General features: G+C 37.3%; 1 protein-coding gene across 3 annotated transcripts; it reads left to right on the top strand.

Moving 5' to 3' along the window:
- Positions 1-2,905: 2,905 nt before the first annotated feature.
- Positions 2,906-19,322, top strand: Kr-h1 (kruppel homolog 1). 3 transcript variants are annotated; one of them, XM_076777678.1, is made up of 6 exons: positions 2,906-3,167; positions 7,378-8,140; positions 8,376-11,185; positions 11,657-13,108; positions 13,160-13,625; positions 13,842-19,322. In XM_076777678.1, the coding sequence occupies exons 2-3, from the start codon at positions 7,400-7,402 to the stop codon at positions 9,123-9,125; spliced, it is 1,491 nt and encodes a 496-aa protein (XP_076633793.1). In that variant the 5' UTR covers positions 2,906-3,167; positions 7,378-7,399; the 3' UTR covers positions 9,126-11,185; positions 11,657-13,108; positions 13,160-13,625; positions 13,842-19,322. The 3 variants fall into 3 exon arrangements, with proteins under 3 accessions (XP_076633793.1, XP_076633785.1, XP_076633803.1); XM_076777670.1 differs by having other exon boundaries at positions 11,657-13,625; XM_076777688.1 differs by lacking the exons at positions 11,657-13,108; positions 13,160-13,625; positions 13,842-19,322 and having other exon boundaries at positions 8,376-8,543; positions 8,648-8,864.
- Positions 19,323-19,651: the final 329 nt, after the last annotated feature.

The following is a 19,651-nucleotide window of genomic DNA, read 5'->3' on the forward strand; positions in this document are numbered from 1 at the left end:
TCGTCCTCGTCGGCGCACGCGGCGTCCAATGCCCCGTCCTGAGGCAGTCGTCATGGTTTTCACCCAGCACACGTGCACCGCGCGCAGTGGGTCATTGCTCTCCTCCGTTCGAAAGCAAAATCGTTACGACGCACGACACTTGTCCCAGGCATGACCACGACTCAGTCGAACGAAATTTGGCTGTCCGTGGACAGATTACATGCTAACGTGCGTTTAAAAGCCAGCTCGACAACCTTCCAGATTAGGTTTCGACGTTAGAATTTAGCGATATAATTATCGATGGCAACTGAATCGTCTTGAATCTGCATGTAATTTGAATCGACTCTTATAAACCTTAATGAAGTTTCGAATAGCGGTGGGAACTTCGAATCGCTTTGAATCTGTGTATACAACTAGCGATGAGCATCCTGAATCTCAACTTTGAAACCATTCGAAGTTTTTTCAAACTATGAAGATTCGAATCACTTGAAACATGATTCAAAGCCTGAAACCTTTGAAAGTATGGAATCTTGAATCTTTAAAATTCTATAGAAACTCTAATATTTCTCTGAATCAGAAACAGCTTTAAATAAGTTATAGTTTTAGTTAATAGACTTCGTTTAATGTATTTTTCATCTTTATGTTTTCTAATAGTTATAAATTATACAGGCTGAAGAATATAGAGAAACTAATGGTGTAATGGTTTAAGGATGAATTTATTCGGTGTTCGGAGAACTCGTATTTATAGAAACTACGAATAAATATGTTTATCCGAATATTGTAAAAGATAATTTTATGATAAGTTCCAAGAAATTGGGTCATGACAAGAAATTTTATTTCTAATACGACACCGACTCGAAACGTGCGGTGTACGCCATTAAACGATAACTTGTTTTTATTACCGTACGCGTACTATCAACCCCACCATAATTTCTAGGTATAAATTCCATTGATAAATTTGATCGAAATGGAAAAAACACTATGTTAAGAATAGAAATCAGTCTAGACAGACTATTGTTAGACTATTTTATTATTTTCTCAGAAGAAAACCGTAGACTACATTGTATCGGAATTTTCCATATATACAGGGTGTTCGGCCACCCCTGGGAAAAATATTATATATACAATAATTTTTCCAAAACGATTTGAAATTTTTTTTTCCGTCGAAAAATTTTAAATATTCTCGAATTTTTTTCTAGAAAATGGGTAGGATTTCGGGGGTACGTCTATTCACAAAAAATTATTGTAACTGATCCCCACAATCGAAAATAATTTTTCTAGAACGATTTGAAATTTTTTTTTTTCGTCGAATTTAGGCACCTAATTAGATTTTCGGTAAGGAATTTTTTTCTCGAAAGTGCATAGGATTTCGGGGGTATGTGTAATGACCAAAAATGATTGTAATTGACCCCCGCAACCGAAAATAATTTTTCCAAAACGATTTGAAATTTTTTTTTTTCGTCGAAAAATTTCACACATTCTCGAATTTTTTTCTCGAAATTGAGTAGGATTTCGGGGGTATATGTAATGACCAAAAATGATTGTAATTGACCCCTGCAATCAAAAATAATTTTTCCAAAACGATTTGAAATTTTTTTTTTCCGACAAAAAATTTCACACATTCTCGAATTTTTTTCTAGAAAGTGGGTAGGATTTCGGGGGTATATGTAATGACCAAAAATGATTGCGATCGACTCTTACAACCGAAAATAATTTTTTTAAAACGATTTGAAAAATTTTTTTTTCGCCGAAAAATTTATATACATTTTCGAATTTTTTTCTCGAAACTGAGTAGGATTTCGGGGGTATATGTAATGACCAAAAATGATTGCGATCGACTCTTACAACCGAAAATAATTTTTTTAAAACGATTTGAAAAATTTTTTTTCCGTCGAAAAATTTCACACATTCTCGAATTTTTTTCTCGAAACTGAGTAGGATTTCGGGGGTATATGTAATGACCAAAAATGATTGCGATCGACTCTTGCAACCGAAAATAATTTTTTTAAAACGATTTGAAAAATTTTTTTTTCGCCCAAAAATTTATACACATTTCCGAATTTTTTTCTCGAAACTGAGTAGGATTTCGGGGGTATATGTAATGACCAAAAATGATTGCGATCGACTCTTGCAACCGAAAATAATTTTTCCAGAACGATTTGAAATTTTTGAATTTAATTGTTAATAATTTTTTAACGAAGCCTCCATCAACAAATCGGTATTCTTAATTTTCGTCTTACTTTGGCCTCTAGAATCCCTCATTAAAATTTTTCCCAGGGGTGACCGAACACCCTGTATTTACTGATGTTTTGACTCAATTTTGACTCAATCAAATATAAACGTTTATTGGCTAGTTGCCGCGCATAGGGCAAGTAGGTACTGTTAACTTCGTTAAACGTATTCCTTCTACTCGCCACAATGATCAAACATATACGTACAATTTTTAATTATTCATCTACAATTATAGTAAATATTTTATACCAAAGATCACTCTAAAAATGATGCCTTGTAGCAATGGGAATACCAGCATAAGTAAATATATTTCTAATGCACGTGTACGTTCAATTTTGCGATTAGCTGTACGTCCAGCAGTGTATATTCGGCCGCTGATAATGAATCCATGATTAACTAAATTTATCGTAAAATGCTGTGGCGTCACGTACGCGTGTATAGTATGGCGTCCCGCTAAAGGACGGAGAGATACTCACATCGGCCTCTCTGTCGGTCGGTGGTATACTCGCGCAGCAGGGTCGTCGGAAACCACGACGACTGCCTCCACGTGCTGCGGAAAGCACTTATTGTTAGTCGCCCTAAATTGTAGGTCGCCGTCGGTGTCGCGGTGGTGGGGGATCGTCGGAATGGTGGGGCAAGGTAGAGCAACGCGCTTCGGCCATGATCGATGATTTCCGTCGCTGTTCGGCACGGCCAGGCGGTAAACATTGCACAGTACGATTGGCCGTGTCCTGAGGCGGGTCCTTTGGTTTTCAAGTTTCAGTTTTTCGTCGGTATCGAACGGCAAGAAGTGATAAACGAACGCGACATGTTTTAAAAAGGACACGTGCATTCGTTTTTCTTCGTTCCATCGATCTTTCCTAGTTATTTTGTTAATTTGTGCTGACTATCTAAAGGATGACGAGACGCAGTGTGGGATATCGCGACTGTGGAATGATCTAACAGGAACTACACAGGTGGGTGATGTTGACGTTTATGCAGCTGGTGTATTTATCCAGCCATCGAGATTTCTGCGTAAATTTTGAAAGTTCGGTATTTGTAATCACTATACTCGAATGGATGTGTTACTTTTATTCGTTTGCATAAATTCTTTGTAGACTTCGGGGCTAAAGTTGGAATACTCTATCGAACTTGCTTTCATTTTCTCCGTTTAATTAAACGTTTCAAGAGTGTCCCAAATTTTAATGAACAAAATTTTTTGGTATCTATCGGACTAAATAAATTTTATATAAATAAAAAAAACGGAATACAAACACTATCAGATTGGGGGGTACTGTGATACGAACACTTACATTTAGTCTGCGTGAGATATGTTTACTAACTGAGGTCGTCAAACACTTTGAAATTAATTTTTGTTAGTACTATTAGTATTAGACTCCATAATGCCTCGATTGTTTACGAATCGAGAATGCGGAGAGGTGTACACCTCGTTTATGGTTTCTGCAAAGGGAATGCCCGATCTGCTACTATGGGTGGGATCATACTTTAGCACCCATCGCCCAATCTCGTTTGATGTTTGTCTGTGAAAATCTCTAAAAGAAAGAACATGTCGAACAAGCCTAAATTGATATGAAAAATCTAATGCTTTCGATCGAATAGCCTATGTATACAAAAATTTTTGTCATTTAGACTCATACATATTTGGTAAGATTCGAGATTTTTGTACAACATTCATCGAAAATGCCGAGGATAATTATAAAAAACTTACCGAATAAAACTATGAAAAAAAAGTTTGAATACATAAATTTGTATTTCAAAAATATTTAATATTTTAGAAGTTACGGTAACCTTAGTAAAGGCCCTTCAAAAGAAGCTGCCTCCATATTTGCCAAGATTTCGGTCGTTCTGCTCGTAAAAAATGGAAAATCAAAAAGTATGTTATTCAGTATGGACACGATTGTAACTAGAATACTGAAAAACTATTAAAAAATTAGCAGTACTTCAAATTCAAAGAATCTATTTTTTGTCTTTTTTTGCCTGTAACTAAAAAAAAATATAATATGAAGCATCGAATTTGGAAAATTGTAATTCAAACGAAGACTTTCCAAATCTGCTACCATTTGGTCCACTAGAACTAGAGATACTACGGTAAGTGCATCGCAAGTCGTGGATTCATTATATTTTCAGAACAGAACAAAAAAAAATCCATTTTCAAAAAGAGTCTAGCGTAAACTAACCCCCTACAGTAGTCTATGTTAATAAATGTTCTTTTTACGTAGACAAAAATTTGGCAAAATTCGAGACTTCCCTAAAAAAAAGTAATCGAAACGCTCGAAAAAAATAAGAAAAGTCCAAAGAACTAGAAAAATTTGAGTCGTTTCGAGCGACCAAATTGGCCGGATCATCGCCTTGGCCGCGAACTTCGGCTCGCGGCGTTGTTTTCGCGATCGATTGTATTTTCATATCCTTGAAGTTACCTGTGTACATATTGTCGTACGAAGGGAGAAAGGGTGGGGGTCGGAAGGTGTACGGAAAGAAAAAAAATAATATCTACTCACGGGAGAAGAGAAAGATCGCGATAGATTCTCTTAGAGGAGACGATATGTATCGCAATCCGTGATGTAACTCAACGTCCTTACTGCGCGGCGAGTTGCACGAGGTCGGTGATCGCTATAAAAAAATGCCGCGAGTACACGTGGAGGCAGCAGCAAGCGGTTTCCGCCGCGACGCGGCGCGGCATTGCACCACCGCCGACCGCAGCGGCTGCCTCTCGGAGAGGGACCCGCGCGTGCAGGTTTAACCCAGCCTTAACCTATTCTGAACCGACGACCTCGTAGGAACGTGCGAACAACGTCGGGTTTCTTCAATAAGCTTGCCGCCATACTCTTTCCATGTCGATGTTTTCCCATTTTCTTCCCCTTTTTCGAAAACAGGCCTTGCTAATTCACGGGAACATCGCACGGCGATAGGCGTATTTTTAGGTCCGTTCTTAGCTCTATTGCTGGGGTGATCACCTAATCCTGTTTTATATCTGCTACAATGCAGTTCGATTTATCCTGATACCAATCGAGGGGCAAATAGATAGAGATACTCTGTTACGCAAATTTGTATTGTAGCGTTACAACGTGCAGTTTATGTAAATACTTTCTTCGCCTCTAAAATTAACATTTATTTCCATGAACGTCGTTCCTTGATATTTTTATTAGCGACGATATGCAAAAGTCACTGTGTTTTTACGTCCGTTTAGAATAAGTCTGATTAATTCTCGCCCAGTGGACGCTGGATCTAATTTGACCCATGGAAATTGTTTATTTTGTAATTGTACTGGGTTTTTTACTTTTTCTGAGTCACAATAATAGTACACGAACTAATAGATAAAGAATTTACAAATACAATAACGCAAAATTTTAGTCAGAAAGCTTGTATTAGAATATGAAAGAATAGAATTCAGATTCGGGTAAAAATGGACCCGGAATCAGAGATGGTCTATTTAAAATTCGTAATACTTATTGAAAGAGTGTTTATGTAACATAAAAATCTTTAATTTATTTAAATCGAAGTTTGGGGGCGGCGAGGATACTTTGAATTTTGTTTATTGGAAAAAACTACAGCTAATTTGAATTGAACTTTCTCGGGGATATAAGGACACTTCTTATTATTCATTATTTAATATAAAATTTTATAACACCTGTTGCACTCATCCGATTGTAAAAAAACAAACAATTTTCTTAAAATTAATTTACCCTAATATCAAACCTATTTTTAAATTAAAAAAAATAAACAGCCCGAAAGAAAAATTAACTTAATTTTATGAATAATGGTGAAACATAGTTTCGTAAGTGATTTCTTCATTTATATGAAATATATTACTACAAATTGGATTTCTATTTATATGATAAGAAAATGCACACCTGAGGGTATAAGTTGAAATGGCTGACAAGTTGGTGAGTTGGGCATGAACCTGTTGGAAGGAAATATCAAAAAATGTCTCGAACAGTAAAGGATTAATTGAAGAAAAGAAATGAAAAATGTCTAAACATGGCAGGTTCGTGAGTCGATAATGCATACATGGTATACCATAAGTAGGTTTGGTAGGATCGAGGACGGAGAGAAGTTGCAGGATGCGTGTGCGTGCGCGTGCGTGTTTGCACGGGGCGTCGCGCGATTCGTGGGCGTTTTTTTGGATTTATAGGGGACGAATGGAGGGGTGTCGGGTGGAGTAGGCTGTGTTACCCCAACGATTCTGACCAGCGCGTAATCAAGGCGTTTACACACAGTTACGTTCACACGCAGGACATTGTTCCTGGTCTCCTCTTCCTATCTACCTCATCTTCACCTACCTCCCCAAGTCTTCCAATGTTTAAATATATACGTTGTTGATATTGTTATTGTACAGGGTAAAACAATATTTCACAGTTGTTGCTTTTCATTGAACGCGGAAGTTGGTGTCCAGGATATTTGAAAGCCTGTATCTCGTACAATTTGTACTTTTTGAAAGTTTTAATGCAAAATTGAATTTATATCGTTACCAATTTATTGTACTATTTCAATTGTACCAATTTTGTTGAATCATTCACAACGATGATAAGAAATTTTCTTTGCAACGAGGCAATGTTATACTATATGTATGTCCAAAAATTATATTGCTAATTATTATTATACAGGGTGTTCGACCATCCCTGGGAAAAATTTTAATGAGAGATTCTAGAGCCCAAAATAAGACGAAAATCAAGAATACTAATTTGTTAATTGAGGCTTCGTTAAAAAGTTATTAACGTTTAAAGTTTCACACCTTTTCGAATTTTTTTCTCGAAAGTGGGTAGGATTTCCAGGGTATATCTAATGACCAAAAATTATTGCAATTGACCCCCGCATCCGAAAATAATTTTTCCAGAACGATTTGAAACTTTTGAATTTAATTGTTAATAACTATTTAACACCCTGTATATTATGTTATTGTATTACTTCCGAATACAATATCGCAATTAAATCCTTTAGAAACATGGGGCACGCAGTATCGAAATCGCTTGAAAATTTTTTAACAAAATATCCTCTACGATAATACCTATAATTGGTATAAAACATTTCTGCAATTTTTGTAATTCGATGAAACAAGTTTACTCAATCTTTTACTTTTATTATACCTACCAAACGATTTTTTTAAACCGTATATTATACTTAAAGTCTCACAAGTATACGACACTAATTTTGTTCGTTTCTTTCCAGATACATTCGTCGTCAGTGAACAATGGTGGGTAACTATAAAACAGAACCGCTTCTAAATACAATCGCGATGTCGGACAGTAGCGAAAAGTCAGTGAATTCGGTGAAGAGTCTCGTTTGTAGTCCAGATTTGACAGTGTTCTCGCCGTCGACGTGCGGTTCTGAAACACCGTCGGCAAATGCGGAAGAGAAACCGTACCAATGTCTGATCTGTCAGAAAAGCTTCGATCAGAAAACCATGTACCAGAGCCATCTACGCTCGCACGGTAAAGAAGGGGAGGATCCGTACCGATGCAACATTTGCGGGAAAACGTTTGCGGTTCCCGCGCGACTAACGAGACACTATCGTACGCACACTGGCGAAAAACCGTACCAGTGCGAGTACTGCAAAAAGTCGTTTTCCGTGAAGGAGAACCTGAGCGTGCATCGTCGGATCCACACAAAGGAACGGCCGTACAAATGCGACGTGTGCGAACGGGCGTTCGAACATAGCGGTAAATTGCACCGACACATGAGAATTCACACCGGTGAACGACCGCACAAATGCACCGTCTGCTCGAAAACATTCATCCAGAGCGGTCAGTTGGTGATTCATACGCGCACCCACACCGGTGAAAAGCCGTATGTCTGCAAATCTTGCGGCAAAGGATTCACTTGTTCGAAGCAACTGAAGGTCCACACGCGAACGCACACCGGGGAGAAACCGTACACCTGCGACATCTGCGGCAAGTCGTTCGGCTACAATCATGTGCTGAAGCTCCATCAGGTTATTTCTTGTTTTTATGTACTGAAATAGGTTTACGTTTACACGGTAGCGCTCTTCGATTTAAAAAACGACTATTTCAACGTTAGGAATGATAAATTTTGACTATTACCGACATTGGGTAACATCGGTACCTGTATATCGACCGCGTGATGACTATTTAGGCGGGACCATTTATAGATTTTTTGTATTACATTAATAAATTGGCGATGTAACGATGACCTGTTGGATGTTTCAGGTTGCCCACTATGGCGAGAAGGTTTATAAGTGTACGCTGTGTCACGAAACATTTGGTTCGAAGAAAACGATGGAGATGCACATCAAGACCCACTCGGATTCCTCTGTCGCTGGATCTCCTCGGGATTCGCCAATTGAGCCGGAGATTGAGATCTCGCAAGCGAACAGTGTAAGCACTGCCAGTGATAAGGAGAATCAAAAGACTGATGAGCAAAGCGATGACACTGCTACTTACAACACTCCACGGGACTTTCCATACTATGTATATTCCAGAGAGCAGTATTCACAACCGCTCGTGGTGTCCGGCGAAGGCAGAGTCTTCGAGACGATGCCGACAGTCCCTGTTGAACAATACCATACGTTTCTGTACCCTGAAGTTTCCCCAACGTACAATAGCTTTGGAATCCAGACCAACGATTTTGCCGGAGATTGTTCCTCGCTCCTGAATTTACCAGGAAACGACGCGCGTAGAAGAGTCGAGGCCGCGTTGGAGGCAGTCGAGGAAGAAAGGCAGAGGGAATACGGGATCAAGGTCGACAGGGAACCGATCCTAACTCCACCGAGCAGTAATCCCGTGAGTCCTGTACCTTCGCCAGACCCCCTCGATCTGGCTATTCCTGTGCGAGAGACATTAATCCTCCCGCCACGAAAGCGGTGCAAGATGATTTTAGAGTCAATGGAAAGTGAAAGAAGCGGCCTCATCGCATCGCAAAGACAGAACTCTGTTATTCAGTTTGCCAAGGCATCATAGTGGAAGTAACCGGTGGCGAACTGGTATTAATTTCGTTTACGGTGAGACACGATCCGAGTCTTCTGACAAAGATATCGGGGGCTAAATACGTACCGAATCAGCGATGGGTCCAAAATGATCAAACAACTGCTGAAAGTTGTACGGAATTTAAAGAAATTTTCAACGTACTGTCGTTCACGAATTTTGAGCCTTGAAATAGTAGAAGAATTGAAACGTTTTCAAAGTATTATACCCTTGCATTATTTCCAAATGATGCCAGAACTCGTAGAAGAGAGAATTCAATGCCCATCGCTGACAGAAAAAGACTAGAGAATTTTGTGCTGTAAAAAGAACGCGACTATGTTACCGGGGAATTTCATTGAAGTTTTATGATCTGAGACAGTTTCCATTATCATGTCGAATGGTTTTTGCTACTGTCAGATTTCAGGTTTTATTCAAACTTTCGAAATGGACTATAAAGAATAAAAGATGCCCGTTAATGGTTTAATGGGTTATTTTCTTTTGGTCGCGTACCAAGTTTTAGTAAGCTCACAGGTCTGAAAGTGCATTTGCAGATTTTGCATTACAAATTCAACTTTTTGCAAATCAAATTCATCCTTAATGCTACTTTATGTATTATTAACACCTTGACTGCCATGCATGGATGACAAGACTTTTCACTGTAAAATTAATAAAATTAATTCTCAAGTTGAAATGTTAAATAAATTTGAATGGGATTCGTGAATTTTATTCCGTAGTTTGCAATTATCTGAAGTCAAAGTTTTAGTCTGGCAGTTAACGTGTTAAAGTATACAACATAAAAATTGTATCTTGGTCGAACGATGAAGTTGAAGATAATTTAATTGAATTGACAATTTTTATGATTTTACGCGCTGAAAGTTTGAATAATGCTGGAAATCACGCTTAAATATTTCCCTCGTAAGCCTTAAACCATTAGAGGAACGTCCAATAATTTTACTACGTCAAAGAATAATTTGTAAAATTACTGTTCGTGAAATTATAAAGTCGCAGTTTCAAGAATTGTTTAAACATCGCGACGCAATTCGAGCTCGCCCTCATGTATTGTTCAACGCTTGAAAAACAACCAGCGATCGTACAAAAAATTGTGGGTTGAAAATGGCATAAAATGGTAATTTTATCGCGTAGAGTTAATCCGGAAATTGAGAAATCGACTTAACGGTGTTGGAAAAGAACTCCAATTTAGGCTTCGCGAAAATAGAAATTGACAAATCCAAGGATCGTGTAATTTCCAGAGAAATGAAGTAATTCCATTTTGCTAATCGAGTATCCTTGGACTTGTGTTTTGAAAGATATCGTTTGCTTTGCTTTCTTCGATATTTAGCTGGCGTGTTCTGCGTCAATTTTCTTTTTTTTTCACGTTACGTGTACGTCAGATATGTGTGTATATGCGTGCATGTGTGTATATATGATTAACTGCAACGGACTACTGTAAAAATTAACGAAAATTGCTAAATTATTGTTATCTAAATGCTTGGAACGAACATGGTCGAGACCATAAACATATGTTAGCCAACAGTTTGTTGCTTCCTTCGGTACAATTCTTTTTTTTTTTAAATATTTATTTAGACAAAAAATATCTACGTAATTTGTTTGATAAGGTTCTATGTAAAATATCTTAAAGCAGAAAATAGCGAGTCCGAACAAATTATCTTGAGTTGATTACTAGATTTTATATCATTCCAGAATTTCTTGAAATTTGTTCGGAAACCTACGCGAAGAAATTTAAAACAAACGATCGATCGTATCGATATTTCTGGAGCCTATAAACCGCCATATTGTTCTCCCATTTCGGGAATAAAATTTCGACGTCGTGCGTGTTTTCTGTATCGTAGCGTTTTTAAATCTTATCCAATGTTCATGTAATAATCCCAATATCTTGCCAAAATTACAAAGACTGACGTCAGTCTGAAAACATTTTGTTCTTGCGTGACAAATTTTTAAGGACGTACTGCCATCGTACGATAAAAGTGATATTAAAATACGCAATTATTCTATTTCGTCGTCGTTAGACTGGTACGATCGTTGAAACAAAATACAGGGTGTTCAGCTACCCCTGGGAAAAATTTTAATGGGGGATTCTAGGGGCCAAAATAAGACGAAAATCAAGAATACCAATTTCTTGGCTGAGGCTTCGTTAAATAGTTATTAACAATTAAATTTAAACATTTCAAATCGTTCTGGAAAAATTATATTTGGATGCAGGGGTCAATTACAATAATTTTTGGTCATTAGACATACCTTCGAATTTCTACCCACTTTCTAGAAAAAAATTCGAGAATGTGTGAAATTTTTTGTCGGAAAAAAAAAATTTCAAATCGTTTTGGAAAAATTATTTTTGATTGCAGGGGTCAATTACAATAATTTTTTGTGAATAGACATAGCACCGAAATCCTATCCACTTTCGAGAAAAAAATTCGAAAAGGTGTGAAATTTTAAATGTTAATAACTTTTTAACGAAGCCTCCATTAACAAATTGGTATTCTTGATTTTCGTCTTATTTTGACCTCTAGAATCCCCCATTAAAAATAGTTCATACGTAACTTAATTACAATCAGAACATTCGACCTTGTAATCATTCGTACGTTTAATTCTTCCAAATTACCTTTGTCTTTAGTTTTAGTCGAATTTATTAATTCTTTGAAATCAAATCGCGTTGATTGATTTATATTGACAATCTAACCCGACGGAATACGAAGTTATTTGCGATATCGAAATCGTCGACAGTCGACAAAATTGAGAAAATTATATTCGCGAATAACGAATAAAAATTTTAAAGTAAATAGCACACTAGCTTCCATATGCATTTCGTTATTCGCAAATAAAATTTCCTCGTCATTAATAGCTCATTGTCATTTGCGTTAAGGCCCCTTTTCGAATAACACGATTGTTCAATGATTGTCGCTACTTTTGTAAAACTCGGCTGGTTTCGAAATGAGAATCCTTCATGAAAGAGGCTTTAACATTCGTTATAAGGTCATCTATGGTGTAAATCCTTGTACGTTTCACTAAACGTTCGAGATTCAAAACTATGACAATGATAATAGCAACATGTTAGTTTCAAGTACAAAAACGTTGAGTCGAGTTCGTGATTAAAAAAGAAAATCTTCGAAATGCATAAAAAATACTGTTACATATATTTAATCGCTGACGAGTAGTATTTGCTACTTTAGGAAGGTTCGGTTTAGTGAAACAGATCTTACTGGAAATAAACAACTGCAGTTTTCGCTGTAATGGTGAAATCGACGGGGAAGAAAGTACCAAACAATTGATATCTCTGTGATAAGAACTCCATAATGCCAGAGTATTGAGGGGAGCTATGCCCACTGCCAGTACAAGTGTGTGTATGTGTGTGCGCGCGCGGTATGCATGCAAATTTAATATTAAATCGTATTATCACGATTAATCATTCATAGCCATCTGTGTTTACATTTGGCTTTACTTCAGTACGACATAAAGTTTTATAAATTGAGGATTAATTTAGTGAAAGATTCGGTAAAGTGCATCAATTAAGAATTCGATATATATTACCTTACAAAATTAAAGGTAGAAAGTTGCTATCTTGGACGTAACTCTTAAAAAATCCTGCTCATTGCAGTAAACCCTTCAATAGCGAACGAAATTATTTGTAGCTCTTCTCTAATTTTTATTTCAAATGAAAATATTTTTGAAGAATCAACAAATCAAAAAGCCACTGTCAAAGCTTATTGGCCTAACACTGGTTGCTTCGAATACACATTGTTGCTCAGTGCAAGATAATGACTTTCCTGGTGTATATTGCTCTTATCTTGGCACTATTTAAATGTTTCATCATAAAGATAGCATTTTACTTGATTTGCAGACAGAATTAAATGCAGAAAAGTTTAAAAAACAAACGCCAGTCCATAGAAGCTTATTATGAAGGTCTTGGACTTAAAGTTCTAAAATTGTAAAAAACCACAATGTTTGAAATATGATTTTGAGATGTGTACTTTAAAATTTGACTGGAAATATGGCGAATTTGCTTAATTTGGAAGATGCACTTTGTAACCGAATCTACTAATGTTTTTATCTACAGTTTATAGAACAGCTTGCATATACACTGAGCCATGTTCATATTTTAATAAGTAATGTAATATTTATATAGGAGCGTATGTATGTATGTTATGTTTACTTTTTTTCTTTTCTTCATTACACATACAAATTCGACACGTGGCCTATTTCTATTCGTGAGACGTTCACGGAGTTCGAGATGATTTCTCATCGCGCAGGAATATCGTAATTCTTGTTGATCGTGTGAATTCACGGCATAAAATTTATGTGCAATCGTAACTTAAGTTCCCAGGACGCTTAGCTCCCTCTCTAACAGCAAATGTTTGCTTTTAATTGATCGAATGCTCGGCTATTTATTAGAAATTTCAACAAAACCGTCAATCGTGAAATTCATAACGCCTAAGGTTAGCTTAGAAATTAGAATATTTTTTCGTTTTTTCTTTTTTTCTTGTTTAACACTAGATTTACGGAACCCGTCAATTTGTCGGATGTCAGACTCCATATTTAAAATTGCAGAACACGAAAATATTATTTTTTAACGACTTACGTTGAATTTGATTGATGCATTGGCACGAATACATATTCGAATTAAAAGAAAAATCGTATTTTAAAGTAATCGCTAATATGAAAGGTATCAATACGTGCGATCAATGCCCGTAAATCTAGTGTTAAATTATTCGATCGAGAATTGGCCACGTGGTGTACTATGTCAAAAGGAAAATGCGAATTGTTAAGTATTACAATAATGACGAGATAAAGATTGAAACGCGCGGGAAGGAGTCTAGTGTAATATTGTAATTATCTGTTATTACTTATTATTTTTAAGATACACAAAATGCATGCTTGATGGGACGTGTTTTGTCCCATTGTTGCGGGCGTGTGGAACTGATTACCCATGAAAAAGATACGTTTTTTTAAATATTCGTTGTGTACAAGATGATTTCAACGAGACAAAGAACAAAACAATCTTGTAAGAGTGCAACTAGAGACGACGAAGAAGATTTCTCGTTCATCGATGAGACAATTAATGGAACACGACAGTTCCAATAATAAAATATAACAAAAGCGTGAAACGAAAAAGACTTCTTCGTCCCTCGAGAGCCGCCTCGCTGCAATAAACTTGATTGCCGTTGATTTTTATGTCGAAACGTCGTTACGAGTTGTATTTTTTTTTTCTTTCTCATCGCATTGGCAGAAATTTCCAGAATTATCGGAATCATCTTGATCATCGACAGGCACTAACGATTGTATTTCCTCGTTTTATTTCGCCAAAGTGCGTACGAATAATTTTAATAGTCAACTTCCGACAGGAAATATATTTATTTATTTAATATATATATATATATATCTATATCTATATATTATACACAGATGTATTTTTGGCCGAATTTCGGAACAAACTGTCGTGTATTCGCTGCATTAAAATATATTCTATTGTAAACGCTGTTTTTGAAATTCTGCATCTAATTTTATCTAATAAAATAACGACGATGCAAACGCATAATAATTTGCAAATTGAAGAAAAATAGTTGGAAATTGCATGCCATTTTTTTATTTTCCATTATGGTACAGGCTATGAAAGGCAAAATACTGTTCCTAACATATCGTCCTCGCGATTTATTTTACTAACATAACGAACGATTCTCTGCATTCCTGAAATGCATATCTTTAATATACGTTTTAAGCATTTCTCGAAACCGTACGTACATTAATTTAAACGTGAATGTGTTCAGTGGATGGTTTATGTTTCGATTGATTCCTAGATTCTTAACTACTTTCACGAAACATTAAAAATTGAAAATAAACACCAGTACGGTGCCAATTGCCTGCCATTGATAAATAAATTAAAAATATATGTAACGTATATATATATATATATAGTGTGTTTCGTAAACTGTATCATGTCTAGCAAGCGTGATGAATTATAATAATTGATATTTTGATATATAAGTACATCACACGTTGCGATTGTTTACTTAATTTCTTTTATAATACATATATACATTTAAGGTTATGGCAAATTTTATACAATAATCGACTTCCCAAAACGTTTTTTAACAAAATCGACATGGTCAGTTTTTACATGTAGGAATACATGTAAAATTTACATAAATTAACGTAAATTTATCATCAATTTACTATTAATGTTTAGTGAAAATTGTTTTTAAACATTTGTAGCAATTTTTTCTGTCCATAACCAAAGAAGGAATATAACTTGTACAAGTTACATAATCCACCCTGCATATATGTAATTTGTCTAACAATTAAACATATAACACAAAGGTTATGTGATGGAAATAAGATTCAAGGAAAGTAAAAAAAGAAAAAAAAAATAGTTACTGTTTAATCATGACTATTATACTGTTATGTTACTCTTTTAATGTAAATATTTTGATTATTATTGTACAGTTATCTGTTGATTCATGATTTATGGTTGAATAAAATAACCGATCTTTTACTTTATACCAGTATGTTTTGTAACATCTTTCATGAAACTACTGGATTTAATTTCATTGTCATAACATAGTTCAAAAATAAACATTTTAGTTGTAACAGACTTGCACAACCTTCCTTTTTTCTATTATACATATAATTGGCAAAGTGCATTCTTGATATTTGAGGAAAAAATCAGCAATAATAACATTGCTCTGACAATAGGTCATGATGCAGAAAACAATGGAAAGTACAAAATGGACTATTAATTCAAGAATTAAACCACAGACCAGGTATATGAGTAGACCTTTCACCCAATGTATTTTTTCAGCCCATTTTTCTGGGGCTCTAGATTCCCATTACCATTTTCGTGTCACTTGCAACGTTACCAACAGATTTAGAAATGAATTTCAATCCCTTCCCCCTAGTCAATTTGCATGTGTACCCCTGTATGCCTATTGCACATAAACGAGGTAAAGAATAGACCTATCGTTAGTGAGATGAACGCTATCTCTGTACCACGAGTGTCTCATAACATGAGATCAACTCTTCCAAAGTGGAACAAAATGTTAAAAAGATCATGCAACAAATTGTAAGGGGATCCTCGTAAGAAGGCTTTAATCTTCGTAATGGTTTTAATGGGTCGATGGTCAACAATGACTAGCTTATGGTCACTGGTGGTCAACAGTGAGGTTGACATCAAGGTCAGCGGTCCAGTGAAGATCCAGAAATGGTCAAGAGGTGGGACCAATCGAAACAGTATTGTTCTCTAGACCAAGCGGTTCTTAACTCTACACGTTGACATTGTCTCCCCACTCTTCGACTTCCCCACATGAAGACTACCGCTGGACAAATTCTTCAGTACCCCTGGAGCATCCAGGGGGAACGGGTCTCGCGGGCCTACGTCAGGCCACTCGTGCACCGCTGACCACGGGGGGGACCAGGAGTGACCAGGAGTGACCAGGACTGACCAGGACTGACCAGGACTGACCAGAACTGACCACTACTGACCAGTGCTGACCAGTGGAGATCCGACTACTGACCACTACTGACCACTACTGACCAGTGCCGGACCGTGATGACCACTGGTAAGAACTATTTAAAATTGCTCCCCCCACTTCTATTTCGTCGTTTGATACCAATTCAACGTTATGGAACTGTTCATCGCTTTTGCTAAATTACGAATCGTTTCTTATGTTACAGCTGGACCTCTGGTGCTGCTTCCTTGGTAATGGTAACTAATGCTCAACAAGTAGTAAGCCCACTTTACTTATTTATATTATTATCACAAAACTGACCAGTTTATTTTATTTGTTTGGTCATAATTCGGTGTTGTTTTACTGCCCGGTTTTATCTGATTATTATGTTTTCCTCCTTTATTTCTATTACTGCCTCATTTTTTGAATTGACATGATTGTGTTGGATCATGTACCATTTTTGTTTCCATATTATTTTATGTATTTCGATGTCACTAATTAGAATAAGATTTTTATTCTTGTTCTATTCCGCTAAGATATTTTGTTTAATTCTTGGGTATTTTCATTCTTTGATTTCATCGTTGGATTTTCAATTCTGCGTTGGATTTTCAATCTTTGTTTCTGTTCGTCTTTGAAATTTGTATGGTTCTTCGGACAATTTTTGTAGTCATTTGCTATTTTACTTCGACATTGTACTCTCGTTACGCAAGTATAGGTAGAATACTTTGTTCGTAACATGTGTAAATTTTGTACATTTCTTTAGGTAGGTCTAGCATCGAGAATCTTATAGATTCTCACTTTTAGGTACATCAGCACGACTAATTATTCCATCGCTTCGTCTAGTTTGCATGGTGTTTATTAAATTCCCTTTCCTATGTCACTAATATGGGTATCAATTTTAGTTTCAGGTTATTCGCAGGGACATCGAAGACGCCACAACCGCCGAGGGACATTTAATTCTAAGTCGATTAGATTTAAGCTTCGTCGCGAATCTTAAAATTAACGTCGAAGATTTCTTTATTCTATATATTTTCGCGTCCTACCAAGCAATTATTCAATAAGTAGCTTCTCGTTTTCTCGTTCCCTCGTTCCTAGCTTCGGTCACCGCTGTTTCATCGATTGAAACATGTGATCGGCTGTGTATCGGGTCCGAAAGATCTAATCGCCTTCCCTTGGTAAGCTTGATTGAGGGAAAACGGCACTTCGCTGGAAGGTGTGGAGTTTCCGTATTCTGCGGAAACGCATACCTTCCAGCGGAAGTCGACCCTGTCTCAGGTACTCTCTCTTTGTCAGACAGCCTAAGTCGGGTCCTTCGGGCTCCCGGCGGGTTGCGTTGGAGAAATGGAGACCTCGATTCGGGGTTGCAGTTCTCTGTTTTCTTGTTGAGATCGAGTTAGCAAGGGCAGTAGGTTCGATCCTCGGATCCGCTGCACGGTTCAGCATCGCGTCGCGTCGCGTCGCGTATCCCACGATTTAGCTTCATCCCTCTTTTTAACCAGATAATTGCTTGGTACAACTAACATCCAAGGAACTTTGTTTCCTTCTATCGTCCGAATTTTAGCTTCAACTTGGCTAGACTTGAGCTTCGACGTTAATTTTAAGTCCCTATTCTATGCGTCTCCCAATATTGCCAAGTAATTATTTAACAAGTAGCTTCTCTCGACTCGTTCTCTCGTTTCTTGCTTCGGTCACCACTGTTTCGTCGAACGAAACATGTGATCGGCCGTCCAGTTTGTCCGAAAGATCTAGTCACCTGCCAATGATAGATCGATTTCTAGAAATAGAAATCAATCTACCAAGGGTAGTGTCGATTCGATCCGAAGATCTGCTGCACGGTTCAGCATCGCGTCGCGTCGCGTCTCCAACAATTTAGCTTCATCCCTTTTTAAACAAAATAATTACTTGGCATTTAGACTTAAGTCTTTAGTGTAGCCGCGTGTCCTGCCAAGTAATTATGTAACAAGTAGCTTCTCTTTGACTCGTCTCTGGTCCCCTCCGATCACCACTGCTTCCATGTAGAAAGCAAGTGATCGGCCGATTAGCTGGTCCGAAGGGTCAGTTGCCGTCCTCTAGTGAGACGATCCAAGGGAAAGGGTATTTCGGCCTTAGAGGGGATCAGGGACTGTTCCTGTCTACGGTAGCCCCGACTCAGGATCCCTCTCTCTGTCAGACGTCCCGAGTTGGGTCCATTTGGCTCCCAACAGGATGCTTGGGGGAAATGGGGAACCTGTGTCGGGTGCGTCGATTCCCTTACCCTTCGATCGGACTTGCCAAGAGGCAACGAGCTGACCCTTTTGACCTCGCTATTCGGTTCGCGTTTTTCGTTCCTTGCACTATTGCATGGTGCATCGCGTCGTATCGCGTCGCGTCGGGTCTCCAACAATTTAGCTTCATCCCTTTTTAAACAAAATAATTACTTGGCATGGCTAATCTAGTTTCTAAGGATGTAAAAGGGAGATCGATGGAACTTGGATTCCATCTATCTCCTTTCGGGTCTCCACTCGCAGCAACCTCCACGTGGTGAGACCTGGTAATCGGTGTCACCCACGATAGAAAAGTTATTCTTCGTGGGTGACACCGAGCTAATGGCTGCGAATTTAGAATTGTTTCTTGATATAATAAACGAATTTAGATTTATAGTTAGGCAGGTGTTTGGTTAGCCATTATGTTAGACAGGTCATTTTTATTTGAAGACAAATTCTTTTGAAAACTCTTTCCACTCTCTTCGTTGGTTGTGCATCTTTCATTGGTTGCACTTTTGTTTGTTTCTTCTGTGACCAACGATCGTTTTAGAAATGAATTTCAATCCCTGCATAGTCAACTCACATGCATTTACGCAACACTACAGCTGTTTGCCTAACAATACTAATTCAGTAAATAGTTTCTCAACTGACCGCCACCCATGAGAAGAGGACGTTAAAATGACCTTCGAATTTTCAGGTCGGTATGGCAATCAGATTGGGCTACGAAAATCCATAAGGTGAAAGGTATACTCGTATACCTCGTCTGTGCTTAAACTACCATCTTCAATTAATCACTAGTTACATATATGATATAAGGATGCTG

Source organism: Colletes latitarsis, chromosome 2, assembly GCF_051014445.1.
Source record: "Colletes latitarsis isolate SP2378_abdomen chromosome 2, iyColLati1, whole genome shotgun sequence".
Lineage (NCBI taxonomy): Eukaryota > Metazoa > Arthropoda > Insecta > Hymenoptera > Colletidae > Colletes > Colletes latitarsis.

Excerpts from the sequence above, each read along its gene's own strand:
- Kr-h1 (XM_076777670.1), top strand. The coding sequence starts at position 7,400 with ATGGTGGGTAACTATAAAACAGAACCGCTTCTAAATACAATCGCGATG. Across the intron at positions 8,141-8,375 it reads ATGTGCTGAAGCTCCATCAG|GTTGCCCACTATGGCGAGAA; the intron begins GTTATTTCTTGT and ends TGGATGTTTCAG.